Source organism: Falco biarmicus, chromosome 1 (assembly GCF_023638135.1).
Source record: "Falco biarmicus isolate bFalBia1 chromosome 1, bFalBia1.pri, whole genome shotgun sequence".
NCBI classification, from domain to species: Eukaryota; Metazoa; Chordata; class Aves; order Falconiformes; family Falconidae; genus Falco; species Falco biarmicus.
Window position 1 is genome coordinate 15,881,787 of NC_079288.1, and position 18,612 is coordinate 15,900,398.

At 39.6% G+C, this 18,612-nt stretch overlaps 1 protein-coding gene across 5 annotated transcripts in view; it reads left to right on the forward strand.

Moving 5' to 3' along the window:
- Positions 1–18,493, forward strand: part of SYNRG (synergin gamma) — a 43,472-nt gene extending 24,979 nt beyond the window's left edge. For 3 of the 5 annotated variants that reach the window (XM_056342599.1, XM_056342616.1, XM_056342625.1), the window contains 8 exons: positions 7,440–8,036; positions 8,392–8,555; positions 9,280–9,333; positions 10,080–10,176; positions 10,461–10,609; positions 12,928–13,038; positions 13,489–13,524; positions 14,540–18,493. In XM_056342599.1, the coding sequence (XP_056198574.1) occupies positions 7,440–8,036; positions 8,392–8,555; positions 9,280–9,333; positions 10,080–10,176; positions 10,461–10,609; positions 12,928–13,038; positions 13,489–13,524; positions 14,540–14,671 (1,340 nt within the window). In that variant the 3' untranslated portion in view covers positions 14,672–18,493. The remainder of the gene's footprint in view (positions 1–7,439; positions 8,037–8,391; positions 8,556–9,279; positions 9,334–10,079; positions 10,177–10,460; positions 10,610–12,927; positions 13,039–13,488; positions 13,525–14,539) is intronic. The other 2 variants (XM_056342609.1, XM_056342634.1) reach the window with 1 other exon arrangement.
- Positions 18,494–18,612: the final 119 nt, after the last annotated feature.

Sequence of the window (18,612 nt, forward strand, 5' to 3'; positions counted from 1 at the left end):
TTTTTCCTAATATTTTTCTAGCCTCTTTTGGTGGTAGTTTGACCTAAGTAGCTCTTCTACAGGATGTGAGCTTTTGCCACAGAAATCAGTGATTAATAATTGCCATTTGTGGCAGGAAAGACTTTTTTGGTTTGTTTAAAGGGGTTAGCCGATCATGTGCTTGTTGCTAAACTTTTGAACTCTGAAGTATTAATTAGAAGCTATTTTTATTAAACTTAAACAAGCCTGTATTCTCCTATGGTGCCAAGCTAGGTGTTTTTCCACAGGGAGAGTCTTACTCCATTTAACTCTGTTTGCATTTCGTAGCGAAGCGTGCTCTGGATGATTTGTTACAAATACTTCTGTTCTCATGTGTTCCTTTATGTGTGTTTGATGCATTTCAAACTATGAACTGCCGATGTTCAAGCCAATTTTTTCAGTTTACATGAAGTTAAAAAGCAGATTTTTTTTCTCTTAATTTTCTTCGATCTGTAAATCTAATGTCAAAAAGGGACAGTATCCCTTTGTCATCCTCACTGCTGAGAAATGGGAGACTAATCATTGGGAACTGTATGTTTGTAAGCACCGTGTAACATCTCCAGTGAAACAGCAGCGGGACAGAGGTGCTGATAAATGATTTGACTTTTCTGACATACTGATGCAGAGGTCTTTGTCCTTTGGCTACTGAGATTTCATGTTCCATAGCTTCCAGGTATGGGCAGGTAGGTTGCTTTACACTGGGAATTAGAAAGAAATTGTTAAGTTGCTTCCCATACAACAGACTTTGATCTCTGAGGGAAGAAAGGTTTTCAGTTTTGCTCTCTCCAAAGGGGATACGGTCTCTTTAAACTTTGCTATAATTCTTTGTGTGGAAGGTAGATTATACTAATGTTGCCTGATTTCTCTTGCATTTACTTCGTATAACCCTTTGAGCACTGGCTGCATGCTGTTAGTTTCAACCAGGCTGCTTCTTTTAAACCAAATTTATGTTTCAGTCCAAGACGAAAGCATTTTAATTAGCACCTAGTCATGTTATATGAACCTAATTGTTCCGCGTCCTGCTGAACGTTGCAGCGAGAGCATACCCTCGCCTGGGTATTCTCAAAGGGTTATCCATTTGCTGCACTGACAAATCTGTAAAGTACCTTTTTCTTTGGCATTATTGGAGATCTCTGTATATTTTAATCAACTTCAGGTTTTTTGCTGCTTTTCTAATGTCTAATTTCAACTAAACATTTCCTGTGTGAATGTGCCTTCTCAGATCTGCTTTGATATCTCTCTTCTGCAAGTATTGACCTGCATGCTTTATTCTGATAACGCCCTTATGAGCTCCTATGTATCACTATCTTTTGTGATCTGTAAGTCCTGCTGTGTTAATAAATATTATCTTGGCATATTTTGAAAACGTGGGGATGTGTGTGATTTGTTGCAAACCAGCAATGTATGTCTTTTTCCTGAAAAATACAAAGTTTAAAGTTATAGTATCCCCTTAGAGCTGGCGAGTGCCTTTCTCTTGCAGAGCAGCGTGTGAGTGAGCCTCTTTCTCCTCTTCAAACACTTTAACCTCACTCCCTGTGCGCTTCTGACGCTTTCTGTATCAGGCTAAATAATATTTTTCAACAGAGCACTTTTTGAGAGGGGTTGAATAGCGGAAATGTGTGGATGGCAGGGGTATTTCTGTGAGTTGGTATGGTGGTAGTTCAGACTGAAGACAGAAACGACACTGTCTGTGCTGTTGTCTGCTCATCTGGACTTCCCTGCTGCCAGCCAAGGTTATGATACACCTTTGTGAAGGGGACCAACTGGAAAATGTGTCACTATCTAGGCCTTTATGAGTAGGAGCCCATTAAACAATATTCTGGTATTTATTTAGCCAATCTAGAGTGAGTTAATCAGTGCCCCAAAGTAAAGGGCCCTGATTCCTTTTTCTGTTTGGGAAGTCCTGCCTTTCTAAATACTGAAACTTTCAAACATGAATGACAGCTGCAAATTTGTGTCACATAATTATGCCACTTTGAATTCCTCCAAATTCTGGGCCACTAACAGTTTGGGATTAATGTCAAATTAGCAGACAAGGTAAAAAGCTGAAAATAATTGAGATGTAGAATATAGTTAAAAGATTAAGTCAGCACAAACTGGGTTTTTGTAGTTCCTTGCCACAAGACCAAAAACCAGACTAGAAACCAGACCATGTTTTTTCTTCTTTACACCAATCTTGAGATACCTTAAAAGAAAGAAAAAGAAAAAAAGCCCACCTCCCCCATCTTTTATTCTGGAGAACCAGTAGGTTATGCCTAGCCCTACAGCTTTTTAAACTGAAGGCTTGAACATAAACCAGAGACACCCAGTTCTGCAGAGCTTGTGCTGTTAGTATTGGTTCACCTAATCACACCTGGAGGAGGGAGAGTAATGTTCATGACTATTACATTTTTGTCCAGACTTGACAGTCAAATTCACTCACTTGCTCTCTTTCAGTGTAATTCTGGAAATAGAAAAGCATAACAATATGTGTTTAGAGGCCTTCGCAGGGTAACAGTGGAGGGTGTGTACGTCTTTTCTGCACACCTCCCAAGCCAAGCCAAAGGGTGCAGAGGCACAGCAGCTGCCCTGGGCTCTGCGGGACTGAGCTGAGCCATCCCTTTGCTTCTAATGCAAGCTCAGGGGGTCTTTATTTTGCTGTGAAATGTTGGTTTATTATGATAATTAAAAAATAATGAGCAAATTCTTTAATTCCAGAGGTTTGAAGGCTTTTTCTCTCCTTTTTCCTTCATTTTTATTTATTGTACAGTGTTCTTGATGGTTTCCACCTTAGCAGCACTAGGTACTGCCATCCTTTAGCAAAAGTAAATTGGAGTAACTCCCTTATCATTAACGCTATTCCAGACTTCAGCACCTGAGAAATGGGCTTTGAATTTTCCTGATTGCTGATAGGCATGACACAGATAGCAGCAGTACGTACAAGGCTCTGTATTCTTCCAGTTTCATCTCTGCCTTTATCAGGTGAAGCCCCACTGGAACTGGTAAGAAGGTGGTGCCTGTCTCCGTCCAGTCTGTGAACTTGTTGCTCAAACCGCTGGTGATGTTCCTAGTGTTAACAGCTCTGGTTTTGGTGTGCTGATGCTGTTCCACAAGGAACAGAACTAGCTACCACGTGCATCACTCTAACAACCCTAAAATGACATGAGATTTATTTATTCATCAGTATTTAATATAAACTGAAATATAAAAACTATGTTGGTTAAAATCACTAAATATATTACAGTCTTCTGAATTGTCTTTTTCAGTTTTCTTTAGAATATCACTAAGGCTGTCAAGAGTTTTCCTTAAATGATTAAACTGTTGACATTGAAGGCTCCAGCTTGTAAATTGCCTCCAGCCATAACTTAATCCTTGGTCGTTGAAATAAATTGTTATAGTTGGCTGAAATGAAGGATGTCAAGTTTTTCTGTAGATGAGATAACGCTGGGGAATGGTGTTTTAACTGTTTTTCATCCTCTGTCAGTATTCTCCCGTACATTCCTTGGCAGCTATTGCCTTGCCTCTCTCCAGCAGGCTGGATTGTATAGCTGTGGCTGGCCCCAGGTGATGACCAGGCAGGCTGGACTATGGTTTGGTAGTTCAAAATGGATGGAAAGTAAATGGTAAATATCTTCAAACCTTTTGCTTTGGAAGAAATACAAATTTGGTTTGGTTTCTAAAGCTTTTGGAAACTTACTGCCCTTCAGCATGACGCTGTGGAGATCACTTTTTCCATTCTCGGTTCACTAGAGAATATTTTTGAGTAAAAGAAGTTTGGTTACATGATACTTGAATGGATCTGACTTGGATTTCTACAGGCACACATGCACCCATCCCATCTTGCCCCCATCTATGTGATTTGAGAATCTATATCCAGTGATTTAATCTGGGTGTGTTTTGTGGTTTCACCAGTGCAAAGCTGACAGTGCTAATGACGTGTGGCTTTAACTCTATCGGGAGTAAGAGCTTTTGGGTTTTTATAACAAAACTAAACTCAAATCTCTTGTGTCATTTCTGAAAGACACCACAGAATTGCTACTGAGATTACTAAGGAATACTGATTTATGGCGATATATTTCACTGAAATCTATTGGTAAATCTCTTGTGGTAGGGTTGTAGGATTCCTAATGCAAGATCAATTCACGATCTGCCCTGCTTCGACAGGGAATTTGCTGTATGCTCTCCAAAAAATGCTAACTAAGAAATCACTTTTAACCTTGCAAAAAAAGATTGTGTATCCACAAAACAAAGTGTTTTCATAAGAGTTTGAATGAATTTAGTCTTTGCTCATTTTTTTGATAAAATTTGATGCTTCTCAGCAGTTCAGATTCTGTTCTTACTAAAAGTGTCCTCCAGAAGGAAATGGTGGTAGCTGCACAGAATCTGTCTTCCTTAAGTGTGATGTTTAGTCAGAAGTAATTAATTTTTTCCCCCCACTTAATCATCTCTTGCTTTGAAAAAAATACTATGGGTACACATGCATCTTTTAAAATTTTGAATTGCCATACCAGCAAAATGAAGCTTTTATTACATCAGAGGCTACAACTGGAGCATTGTAACTGGAGCTTTTTTATTCATCACACGTAACTTTGGTTTTTAAGAAAAAGGCTGTTGGAGGAGCAGTTCTTAACACTGCTTAATAAAACAATCTTTTTGCCAATAATAAAGATACCCACATCATGAAGAGTTCTCTAGGGTTAGCCAAGAAGTGCTTTTCACATGTAAACTGCTTCTTTGCTTATTAGTCTGGTGGCAAGTTGCTGTGTCACCTGTTGAGGGGAAAGCTCCTCGCTTCATTGTGCGGCAAAGGTACTAAGAGCTCAAATAAGCCTTTAGTGTTGCCATAGCTATGACAAAGGGTATGGTTTTACTTCCTCTACTCAAAAACATCTGTCACAAATGATTCTATGAAGTGCAGTGCTTGGCACAGCAAATGTTTGGTCTTCTGCAATGGAGTAAAAATTCTTATAAAAGCTAATTTACCTTGGATTACGGACAGTTACACATACATTCTTACTTTTCATACTTTTCAATAAATTGTTTTAGGACGGCTTTAGCTGTAAACACTGTCTCTGAACACAGTATTTTTCCTGTAATAGAATACCTTAGGAAAGTGTATTCACCAGAGTAATCCTTTCGTAACTATTCAAATAAATAAAATGTACAGAATTGAACTATTAAATTTAATCTCAGCTCTTACACCTATGCAGATGGGTTTCACGTCTGCATGAACTCACGTAGAGAATCTTGAATCTTAATTTGTGAATAATTAAAACACTGTTTCTGCCTTCCCTGCCATGGCCTATTGATTGCAGGCGAGGCATGGGGTGTTCAGGATTCCCACTGAAGCCTGCTGCTGGTTCTGCCTGTCCCTGAGCCAGGATCAGATGGAGTACACTGACCTGGTCCTTTAGGATGTATTTTCAGCTCAAACTCTTAGCAATTATCAAAGAAATCATTCACAATAGAATGTGAATGTGCAGATCTTCACAATAGGATCATCCCTTTCTTTTCATTTCCTGGTGAACGCTGAAACAATAGCAGTGCTTAAATCTTTGCCGGCTTTTGGAGTCAACACAAATTGGAGGGGGGCGGGTGGAAAGGTTGCCTAGTGTACTGTGGTATTTTCAAGATCCCAGGATTAATTACAGTTGGCTAACATTTTGGAGGTTATTCTGGCACTCTCTTTAATGCTAGCAAAGCTTTCATTTAACTTCCTTAAACAAAACCGTACATTTGAGAGCACAAGGTGTGGTTTCTTGTGATAAATTACTGATCCCTTGCAAGTCTGCTCCTTTTCACCTCGGAGCCTTCTTTCTGTTCAGTTTTGCCATAAGCAGGTGATTTCATCTCTGGTCTGTTTACCCTTCTGTAAACTGCTTGCTCTAGAAATTTAATATTTGAATGGCACTTTGAAATCTTGATGCATATATGCTAGGTGCTAAGGTTTGTTATTGAGATGCTGTCATGTGCAAATGCAGCAGCTGCAGGAAGACTGTCCCTTAGGAAGATCTGATAGATGACACACCATGCATCACTGACCCCTTGCAAAGGGCCTTTTATTGTAGTAGCCATTAAACTCTATCATTATATTGCATATTTGTGGGACTTTTTTAATTAGCTATGTATGTGGGTCATGCCTGGAAAGCATCCTAAAGCATAGTGTGCTCTCCCATTCCAGCAAAATGAATAAATCAAAGAAGAAATGTTTTGTTAAAATGGCTTAATCCTTGGGCTGGTGTGGCCAGATCGAATAAAGAGGGCAGCTGGAAAGTCAGCTTGTTCCCACCCTGGCTGTATTAAACCCAGGTTGCTGCTGCTGTGTGCCAGCTAGTTAAGACCATAATGTTTATCACAAGAGTGTCAGCTAAAACGATGCTAAGAGAATATATTTTCTGGTTTGGGTTTGCTTTACCTCGAGACCGTTTGACCCTAGGCGCTGAGCAGTGGCTGAATGTCTAATCCAAACTGACAATTGTTAATGCTGGAAAACAAATGCCAAATGTAGTATGGTAGGGCTTTTTTTTTTTTTTTTTAATGCTTTTATGAAAACTACCCAGCCCCTGGCTCTCTGTGCCTTCACTATGGATCAATCTCAGTCTAAACGTGAAAGATCAGTTGAATGAATAACGGACAAAGCCCAGCAGACCCTGGTCACTGTGCAGGCTCCTTTCCTGCCTCTAATGTAAGCAGCCAGGCTCTGTGTCTCATACCTGCTCATGGCAGTGAGAAGAGCCTATTGGCCCATATAATTGCCAGGTGAGTATCAAATGTTTGGAGCTTTCTGCAAAATAATTGGATTTTCTCTATACTTAACTGAATAAATAGTTTGTAAAAGCTAAAACATGATCTTTGCAATATTCATGTCATTCCTGGAACCTGTAAGTTTGAAGAGTCGGCCATGTGGCACCGCAGTAACTGTGATAAGCTTAAACAGGATTTCTGTTTTTTTAAATTTTTTGCAGCACATTTATACATAATTTGTATCAGAGCATGAATATAAAATTAAAGTGTATTAATACATTATCAGAGGGAATGGAAAAGTTAGCCCAGTCTTCTATGTGGTTGGTTTTGATTGTAGATTCTGCAGCCAGTATCAGAAAACTGAACTGGTGATCTGTGCAGTCTGTACTGTCTAGAAACGTGGGGGTCTAAAGTGTCCTTTCACTACCTGTAGTGGAATGGTGCCTTTCAGCTTCAAATATAAGACAATATACAAAGGTCAAGGCTTACATTTATTAAATGGATAAATTTTGGATTAATTGCTTAGGTATTTTTTACATTATTTTTGTGCAAACTCTAAGCCTCATTGAAACAACAATTCACTGTGTGTGTTCTTGCAGTTCTTTAAGACTCTTAGCAAGTTGCCATTGTTTTTATACAGTGTAGAGAGATTAACGTTTGAACTTCAGCTTCTAATTGTAGGGGTTTGTCTTTTTCAGATATAGATGACTTAAAATGCGCCCCATTTGGAAGCTATAACAGTGGGTCTGCAGTCAGCAGCCTGGCAAGCTACGACTGGTCTGACAAAGAAGATATTCATCAGGGCAAGAAGCTCTCCTCCTTTGTCCAGTCTTCAGGAAGTGGATCCTCTGCAGCTACTTCTGTTCTTCAGAAGAAGGAGACCTTGTTTGGCAGTTCAGAAAACATTACCATGACAACAGTTTCCAAAGTGACAACCTTTTCCACAGAGGATGCTTTACAGGATGTTTCCTTTGCAGCCTTTGCAAACTTTAAAGACTCTGGACCAATATCCAGTGGTCCAAGTGATGATGACATTGGAGACTTTGGTGATTTTGCAAGACCATCATCAGAAGCACAGGATGCAGCAGCTGATACAAATCAGGAGGCAGATTTCCTTGGTAGTGGTATCTCTTCTCAACTGGGAAGAGAGTCCACAGATGACTTTGGAGAATTCCAAAGTGAAAAGCCAAAAATCAGCAAGTTTGACTTCTTGGTGGCAACTTCCCAAGGCAAGGTGAAATCTAGTGAAGAAATGATCAAGAATGAACTGGCTACCTTTGACCTGTCTGTTCAAGGTAAGCCTGCGCAGGGTGGAGGAAGCTCATAATGCATGTGTTTATCAAAGGCTAATTTTTCTAATTGAATTATAAGTTAGCTAATAGGGATTGTTCCAAAGGCTACTGGAAGTGAGCTGAATCTTCTTATTCAATTCCATGGCATTTGGAACAGGTCTTTTTCTAGAAAAAAAATATATTGTGGTGCCAAAAAGTTGTACAAATTGAGGGGCTGGGGAAATTTGCACCAGTTGCTAAGTAAATAGAAGGCTTTGTTCTGGAGCAGTAGGGCAACCTTTGCTACCACTTTATTAATTTTAAATAGTCTGTGCCTTTATGAGTAAAAGAATAACTTGTTTATAACCTAACTTTTTAGGGTCTCATAAAAGGAGCTTAAGCCTAGGTGACAGAGAAATCAGTCGCTCTTCACCTTTACCAGTTTTGGAACAGCCATTTAGAGATCGTTCAAATACTCTAAGTGAGAAGCCTGCTTTGCCTGTCATCAGAGACAAATACAAAGACTTGACTGGGGAAGTTGAGGTAAGGAGTTACCTGGAATACAAGTAAATTGAGAATGACTTCCATCAGTGTGATACCAAGAGTGTTCTGTATCCAACTCTTTGGGACTTTAGCTATTTGAACTTAGGGTATGATGCTAAGATGGCATCTGGGTAAGGTTAGATGTCTTGGTTAGAAACTGCTCATAAAGGAGATTCCTTCTCTCCTGTCTTTAAAGTCTTGTGGGGAAAATGCTGTTGTCTGAAACTCGGTCAGAATCACTTGACCTTGGAGTCCAAGCTTGTAACTAGAAGTTAGTTATGACAAATCTAATCTCAGCTTTGGCACTGAGACCATTGGCTTTGGGAAATGGCTTAACTTTTTTGGCTGTGTGGTGGTTGTTTTTCTTGCTCGTCTTGAGACTAGATGGTAAATGGACTCAGATTAGCTTCTGCTAATGCCCATTTCTAGAACAGCAGACCTGTAACGAATGTGTTGGGAGTAGGTATGTGCAATGCAAATGTTTTACTCTTATACGTTCTTCCTTTTGAAATTAGCTCTAACTCCCAGAAATCAAATTGTAGAGTTCAGGTGCTAAGAGAATAATTAGAGAATGGGGGAAATACTAGAAATAGGTGTCTTGAAATTTTATGTAGCTAATCTACAAACAGTCTCTTAAAATACCTCTCTGCTGTATGTCTGTTATGATAGGAGAAAGGGAAATGTGTGTAGAACAAGATTCAGACTGTCCTTTTCTCTCAAATAGGAAAGTGAGAGGTATGCATATGAATGGCAAAGATGCTTGGAGAGCGCCCTGCAAGTAAGTGTGTAGCCTCCTCTGAAACCCTTTCCTCCTTCCTGTAGGTACCACCTCATTCAGTGTTTTAAGACCGTATAGGCGCAGAAAGGGTCTGAGTCAGCCCAAGTGGATTATAGTTTTTAAACCAAAAGCTGTCTCACAGCAGAAGCATCACCTCCTCAGTTAAAGATCCTATACTAATCTCCCTGTCGTTTGTGATTAGTTTGGCTTTTGCCTAAATTTTCAGGTTGACTAGTTAATGTGGCGTTCCTGTGTTTTGCATGCCCACTAAGGCATGTTGTTCAGGGCACTGATACCAGCATCAGGCTCTTCAGCACTTCTTGAGAAACAGGCTTGTTTAATGTGCTGTACAGAGGGGACGTTACTTTTCTGGTAATGAGTGTCAGCTGTTTCACAGCCAGATCAGTTTTCCTGCAAATTTCTTCTTTGCCTGTGAGTATTAGACAGCCAAAACTGTGAATGCTATTGTTAAACTAGATAGCAATGCATGCATACTCTTAAAACTATTATTTTGGTAATGAAAATATTTGGGGAAATACATCAAGGTTTTAAATGTTCATACTTTTCCCCTGATCTACTTGCAGTTACAGGATGAATATATAAAAATGTGTGATGGAGCATGGCAGTGATTTTGTATTTAGTTTGCCTCCTTTTTTGTATAACAGTTTCTGTTGGGGACTGTCTTGTTCATAATAATTATTTTAAGATGGATAACACCATCATTTTATGAAATTAATTTCCACCAGGTCATAAAGAAAGCAAATGATACCTTAAATGGAATAAGTAGTTCATCCGTTTGCACGGAAGTTATCCAGTCTGCTCAAGGCATGGAATATTTACTAGGTATGTTTTAATTTACCATGTCTCTTTCAATGTAAGTTCTCCTCTGAAAAACAGTAATATAGAATCAATCTTTCAAAAAATGGTATTATTTTTTAGGTTAATCTTTGCCTGTGCTGAAATAGTGGAACAACTCTTCTGCTAAATAAATGTAACTACTACTTTGAAATAACCTGACAACCTTTTGTGTGCCTTCCTTGTTTTGTGCTATTTCTGAGTTAAAGTCTCAGGAACCTGTGCTGGCAATGGATTCTCTGCTACCCCTCCACTGTGTTTTTTATCAACAGGGGTTGTTGAAGTCTACAGAGTAACAAAGAGAGTTGAACTGGGTATCAAAGCAACTGCTGTTTGTAGTGAGAAACTCCAGCAGCTGTTGAAGGATATTGATAAAGTGTGGAACAACCTAATAAGCTTCATGTCACTTGCTGCTTTAACGGTAAGACCAAAACCAAGCAATGTCTTTACTAAAAGAAATGTCATAATTATATGTAAAGTGATTTCATGGGGTGTTCTAACTTTACGGGTTGTATTTTTCTCTTGCGAAATGGAAACGTGTAGAGGAATGGAGCTGGGTTAATTAGCATTGATAATATACAGCTGTGGGCTGGCTTCAGGGGCGGTGGGTTGGCTGATGTAGATGCAGTGCGGGTGTGGCTGGTTCTGTTAAGAGGTTGGGCAGCCAATGAAGAGAGAGCAGCCGAGGAAGAGAGAGAGGAAGAAGCAGAGAGAGGCTAGGAGAAGGCAGCAGAGGGACTGGCATGAAGAGTGTATTGGTATGAGATGGTAAAAGACCTTGTTGCAGCCTGATAGTTTGGAGAGTGCTGCGACAGAAATGCACTTATTTGTGGAATCCAGTTTAAAGCTCTCTGTGAGAAAACTGTTATTTATGTACAAACATGATCTTATCTTACTTAGTGTCTTAATGATTTAGATGAGATCCTGAGTGTCTGTGGACCTCTCCAATTAAGAGAAACTTAGTAAAATTTGAATAAACCATAATAATCAGTCCCTTGTTACACATTTTAAACCTCTCCAGTACAAACAGTGGTAGCAAGCAGGTATTTTTTGTGGTGTCCTGCATTGCACAAAGCCTGTCACAATATGAAATGTATACTTTCAATATTTTACTGCTTGGCAAGTGAAGTTGATAGACTGGGATTCATCTGTTTGAACTCTGGCATTGTTGATAGTAACAATCTGAAAAGCTATCATGATCCTCTCCTGATTTAAGCAAGTGGATTAAAATTTAGTTCTTAAAGTGCTTTTCCTTGGAAGATTACAGGGATTACCTTAAAGTCCAAAGCTTGACCATGTGTTCTCCAAGCTGCGGTGGCTCCTGTCTGGTAGCAGCCAAGTTAAATTTTAAGCATAGTAGGAGCTGCAACAGTGACTTCTCATATACACAGAGTACCTCTGAGGGTACCCAAGAGACAGGGACTCCGGACTCCTGTAGTTTTCAAAATCACCCCTTATTGTTTCTTTTCTCCACGTGGGTAACTGGAAGGTGTGGAACCCATGCCTCCTTCTCCTAGTGTTGCAGTCACGGATCCCAAATGATGCACAAGAGCCAATTAAGTAAAGAGAAGGATCCTAGCTTGGAGGCATGTGCTTGGAAAGGTTAATTTTATCTTTTAAAGGACTTTGTTACAAGGTAATTTTATGCACAGCCTTGTGGTTTTTCACTGCAAATTACAGGATGACCTTCTCATTTGCTTCACTCATGCATTTGGTAAACAAATATTAGAGTGCCTTTATTAATTTGATCGATCTACTTAAAGATTAAAGGGTATTTTTTTTTCAGGATTCCAGTTATTCTCCAGCTGTTCAGCAGGGGAGCGTGATCAGCATACCTAGAGTGTAGGTTAAGAGTACACGTGCTCTAGGATCACACTATTTTTTTAAGCTTCTTGCATTTCTACTCATTGTTTTTATTTGCAGTACTATCTTCAAGCAAAACTTCAACAGTTTTTAACTGTCCTTATGCAAATTTTAAGCCATCTATCTTGTATGTAAGATTACTTGAAATGTAAGATTATGTATTGGAAAAGTGACTACCTTAATTTATTACTTATTTGTGGGCTTATTCTCCCAGCCTTTGCCTCTCGTTAACCTGAGCTTGTGTATGGCTGGTGACCTTAATTCTTCTATGGTTTGGTTAACCTTAATATCCCATTTTGTACTGCTGTCCCGTATTCTACATTCAGAAAAACCGTCAGAAGGAGTAACAACTGCCCTTTTTTGATCAGGCAATAATACGGAATTCAGGACAATAAACACTGATACAGACACCACTTCAAATGCTGACTAGTGAAGGCTGTGCTGGCTGATGCCTGTTTCCTTGCAGCTGCACAAATAGTTGTTGCATACCACTGTTTATCTTCATCCAGTTCTTAATGCACTGCAGTTGAAATGTAGCAGCCGCCGCCTGGGCTCTTTTCTCAGAAGTTTCTTCCCCTTTTGATGTGGGAATGTGGAACTTAAGAATTCTTTCCTTTGTAGTCTAACCCTTTTTCAAGAGCTTGAGTGTTATAAATTAATGCTGATAGAGATTGCATAGCAGGATTGCAAATACATACTAATGGCTTTGATTAAATCACCCATCAGTTTATGAGAAAATGTAATATGTCATCCCTGCCATGTTGCCGGTGTGACACCATGGCTCTCGGTAGCAACCGGATCAATAATTTTTCTTGTGATGTCTGAAACTTTTTCAGTTACTGAAAATGTCTGAATTTTATTGTCTTATTTCTTTAGCCAGATGAAAACTCACTGGATTTCTCTTCTTGTATGCTGCGTCCAGGGATTAAAAATGCTCAAGATCTTGCCTGTGGAGTGTGCCTCCTAAATGTGGATTCAAGAAGTAGAGTAAGTATAATGGCCTTTACTGCTAAACTCATTTTTAATTTACAGTTTGGACTTTCAGTTAGGCCTTGGGTGTATGTAAAAAATTCTCACAGCTATAATTTGTAACTGGAAGTGGCAAAGACAAAATCTGACCAATAGATGGGACTCAAATGGTTAATGTCCTTATTCATTGGGCTTGGGGTATGACACAGATGTGGATAAAGGGTTGAGTTAAATTGTTCATAATGGGGAAGAAACTGGGATACTAAGACTCAAAAATTATATATATATATTTAAAAATAAGAATCTTTTACTGACTTTTCTTTATGAAATGCATCTCTGAGGATCACCAGGAGGGGACTGATGCAATTAGCAGAGCTGGGAGGGAATCCCAGGATATGTACAGGGTAATGCCAACCCATTAACTATATCGGCAGTTTTGCTGACTTTTTGGTTTCAACGTTATTTCAGAAAGAAGAGAAACCTGTGGAAGAGCTTCCTAGAAAAGTATGAATCTGTAAAAAACATACTCTTTATAGAATCATTCTTAGTTGAGTGTGGAAGGCTGAACTGCTAACTGGCTTTCAGCTGTCATTCTCAATTGTACCAATCATTAATCCGTTTCTTCTAGTCATTTTTTGTGACCGTAACACTTGATCTGATCAACTAACATGCTCTAGAGCCTCCCCTTTGTCTTGTCTGCATGCTTGTATCTTGTGAATAGCTTTCTGGTTTTGTGCTACTTCTGTTGTGTGGTAGAAAATTCACTGCAGTGAGTTCCTGAGTTTGTAGCTGCCTGTGTGTCTGTTGCAGAAGAGGGGGAAATGTAGGGGGTTTTTTGCTACAAATATTGACTTTTGGCTATATGTAGTACACAATGGCATTTTTAGAAATCTGTGCAGGAAATCCAGGGTGTGGGGGACAGGGTTAGAATATTTTTTTAAAATAGGTAGCTGTGAAGCATTGGAAAGTATCTCCTAGCAACAAACACCGATATGTTTTAAGCTTGTTCATGGCTTCATGCACTCTGTTCAGAAGCTGGTATTGGAAAGCAGATTCAATTAATAGAAGAAAGTAGATCAAACTCAACCTAAGATAACACTAATATCAAGAATTGCACCTGGTTAAATCACAACAAAATTTGTGCCAGTGAAATAAATGCAGTAGCTAGCCACTGGCTGGCAGAACAAGCTTTTATCTTGTATGGGTATGTCGCAGAACATGAATCAAGGTGAGTTAGTTGCCAGGTGTCAGATCAGGCAGCATGCTTATCAGATGGCTCCCTTAATACAGGGTGTAACAGGCAAAGTATGCGTCAGGTGTGATGGCTGAAGGTTTTGTCCACCTGCAAACCCTTTGCAGACTAAAATAGTGTTTATTGGGTGGTCTGTTCAGAGTGAGAGGGTCCTACCATGCTGTGCCATTCTGGGGTGATACCTGTGCAGTACCCATGTTCCACTCCAGTTTCTAGATCCTGGAGCAGATGAGACTGGCACACTCATTTCGATTCTTGTTATTTTAGGCCTTTAATTCAGAAACGGATAACTTTAAGCTGGCATACGGAGGGCACCAATACCACGCAAGCTGTGCAAATTTCTGGATCAACTGTGTGGAGCCAAAACCTCCAGGTCTCATTTTGCCAGACCTGCTCTGAAAGCAGTGGCGCTGAAGATGTATCGAGTCTAACAATGCAGGACACTTGGGGTAAATGGTATGATAGGGTAAGTGGAGAGGCTTGAGGCGTGGTTAGTGTTTGAAATGTTTCAGTTTGATTTGTGTACTGTAACGGGTTAAAGCCACTGTCACGTACAAATCGCTCGTGAAGAATTTCACTTGAAGTGGCCAGGGTTTCAGAAATAACCAGAAAAAAATGTGTGGCAAAAAATGCAGCATTTCAGTCTTTCTGAAGATGAAAGCTGGTTAGTCTTTGTAAAAAGCAGTCTGCTAACCAAGCGCATAAAGAGAGGCCAATACCTTGCTTCCAAGAAAAACTGAAATGCTAGACTGATTTGCATAGAAGTGACCACTTAAATACTTGAAGTACGTATTTGCAAACAAATCTCTTCTTTAATGTTTTTGGTATATGTACCATGATGTTTTCCTTTAAATATTTGCTGCTATAATATTACAATGCATACAATGCACGAGTCACAATAACTTTCAAGGCAAAATGAATTACTGACTTAGAAGGAATGAGACTGCAGAGAGCCATTGTATATTTATACTACTTCCACTGTTCTGTATTGTAAATTATACTGTATTCACATGCATAAGTGGTTAGTACTGGGGGATAAGGACTTGAAAAAGTTGTTGATGCTTTCCCTATGAGATCTGGATTCTTCAGTACAGGCAGCTGGATTTTAAAACTTGTCTTTGCTACTCTGTTGTAAATATAGACAATCTCCTTTCTTGGACTTGTCCTGAGCTTACAGGTATGATTTCTTACGTTTCACCTGACCCCTTGCTAGTTGTGTGGCTGCATCGCTGTTGAAAATTGGACTCCACTGATACAGCGTGTCTGCTCCTGTATATATATATATATATATATATATTATCCTTTTCGTATGTTAATATGCTTTTCTTGGTGGGATGCCTGCGTGTAACTTGTGCAGCCTAGTGCTGTCTGTAATAATGTGTTTCTCTGACTCAGAAGTGGCAGCACAAGGGGGCCCTTAGCTCCTGCTGCAGCTTGGTGTGATTTAACACTGGAAGCTGGTGGTCTTAAGCAGGTTATTTTTTGAAGTAGGGTATTGCACACCTGCCATTTTGTTGCTTATGGTAGGTACACCTATCTGGACGGAAGGTGGTCAGTATAATAATCACAAAATGTTACCCATACATCTAAAGTACCCAATTCTCTCTTCAGATACAATATCCAGATGACAGTGCAATCGGCTGTAGTGCTAGTTAAGGAATTTTAAACCTAGTGGGAGCTTCATGGCATTATTATAAGAGCCTTACCACTATCCAGTCTTGCTCAGTCTGCAGCAAATGAAGTGGGGTATACATCCATCAGGTACAACTTGTTTCTTAATTCTATGACTTAAATTTCTCGGACCTCTAGACAATCTCCCTTCCCTCCAAAGATGCCAACAGCTTTTCCAAGTTAATCTTGCCTCCATTATAAGTAGCTGACACTGACCGGTGGTTATTTGCTGATAGAAATTACAATGAGGAGAAACAATGCTTTGAATTTAAAAAAAAAAAGAAAAAAGAAAGAAAAAGGCTTGGTTATACTAAACTATTAATTATACCAAATGAAAGAATCTTGGCTAATAGGAGTGCTAGGTGTCTGGCCCCTTATTTACACAAATGAAAATAAATCTTCTTGCTGCCTGAAATTAGCTCATTCATAAAATAAGCAACTTGTGCCTCCAGTTGCAAGCTCAAGCTAATCAAGTGGCAGATTTTCCATAGTGTGACAGTGACTGCCTGCCTTCTGTTGCCCAGTAATTATCAAAAAAAAGGGCAGCCACTCATTGCTTGCTCTCTGTTTCATTTATTAGGTGTGAAATAGTTATCAGCAGTCGGCACCATAGCTTTTGACCACGTACATTGTTTCCCGCCGTAATTAGGGACTGCTGTATACATCACCAGTGCGAGCATTCCCACTGACGTTTGGGGCCACTCGGCACAGTAAGCCAGCACTGGCTTTTGCATCCTGAATTACAGAAGCACTTAAGCATTGTCTGACTTAAAGCAAATGCCTCCTCTTGCTGCTAGCAAGGGGACTTCTCAAGTGGTTTTGAGTATCTGGCTGATGCAAAGGCTGTTGCTTATGAAATGCTATATCGGGAAAAGGGAGTTTATTGTTAGCGAGGGTTTTCACCGCAGTTCCTGGACACTTAGCTAGATAGGATTATTTTTTTTCTAATTAAAAGAGAACGCCACAAAAAGAGAGGCCACAATATGAAACTTAAAGCAACCGCTATTTCAAACACAGTCCCAGCTATATTGTCATAAAAGCATTTTTCAGTCATGTTTTTCTTGTACTTGTTAAGCAAGGGAGTTCCCTCTCCGAGATGTATCCAGCATGTCTTTGGTCCATAAAAATAAGGAATCGGTGCTTACAATTATAATTGCAGCAGAGCTTACTGAAGTATGACCCTGCTGCTTGCTTGCTCCTTACAGAAGGGGAAGCAGCAGGCAATAGTACTGCGTTTGTGGCAAGCAGAAAGCGTTCTTCTGAACTGTACACCTTTACTTCATGGGGAATATACCAAATGTTTTGCATGTAGATACCCTCGATAAAGGCATTGCACAATGATCATCTCACTTGCATATCCTAGTCATTAAAATGACTCACTGTTGCATTCAGCATCTTCTCAGATATTACGTTGCCAGCCGAAGCCCAGTGTCCTTGCAATCTGTATCCAAGGTTACAGTATTTTCTACAGTGCATTGTACCAGACCACGTTCCCCTGCTTCCTTTGCATACGGGCTAATGGACGCACTGCCTTTCGCTTTGGTTGTGTTGAATCTTGCAAATGTAACTCCTTTTTCTGCATGTATTCTTTCACTAGAAGAGAGAAATGGGATTTATTTTTTTTAATATATGTGTTCTCTGGAGCTGCCCTGGGGTTACCTATGAAAAGTGATTTTTCTGTATGTGTCTATTTGGAATTCTGAGAGATTATTTGCTTGGTTATTTAATGTATATATCACTTTACCCGGTTGCATTTCTGTGCTGTCTTGGTGTGTTGCAGTTTTTCCTTGGTGGTGGGAGCGCTGCGGAGCGAGCAGCCTGCTCCAGCCTCTTCCCCTGCCCATCCGTTGCCATGTTTTGGTTTGAGTATCTCCCCAAGCTTGTGGACCCGTGTTGGCTGTAGCTGCTTGGAGGATATTTGTGGTGTGGGAATCATTACATATGCACTTGACCATTCCACTGACTTTTCCCCTCTGGCAGCAGCTTCTCTTCACCTGGGTCTGTTTTGAACAGCTCCTTCCTTGAAATTTGTGTGTTATATATGAAGTGATAGTGAAGCTCAACCTCAGGTTGAGAAGCAACTGATGAAAACCCAATGAATGCTTTTATTTCTAGTTAGCTATTTGTCAGATTAATTAAACTTGAAACAAAACCTGCCTTTTCAATAAAAGCTGCTATTGTACAAACTACTTTTTCTGAAAAAAAAAAAAAAAAATTCTCTCTGGACCTGTATTTAATTCTAGTTCTCAATATTAAAAATATAAATGTCATAATTTTATGAAGTGTCAGAAAACTTCTTATATTGTGATTCTTTATTCTGCCCTCTGGGCGAACGTTATTTCTCTTCTAGAAGTGGTTTTGTGATTAGTAGTTGGAGCCGTTTCGGTTTGTGCTATGCTGGAGTCACTGCTGATATTTTAATTCCAATGAGAATAAGTGTTATTAGTTGACTTTAGTACATTGTTTACTCCCTTAATTCTTGCAATGATTTATAAATCCTTTGTTGAGATTCAAACCTTGTATTCAATAAAGAGCTCGTTTCATAACTGACCAACCTGTGAAGTGGCTTGTTCCAGGATGCAGCTAGAAAAAAAATGTTGCTTTTGCTGCTTGCTGATACCCAAAGGTTGTCATCTCCAACCAGAGCTGTGTGGGCTGGTCCAGGGGGC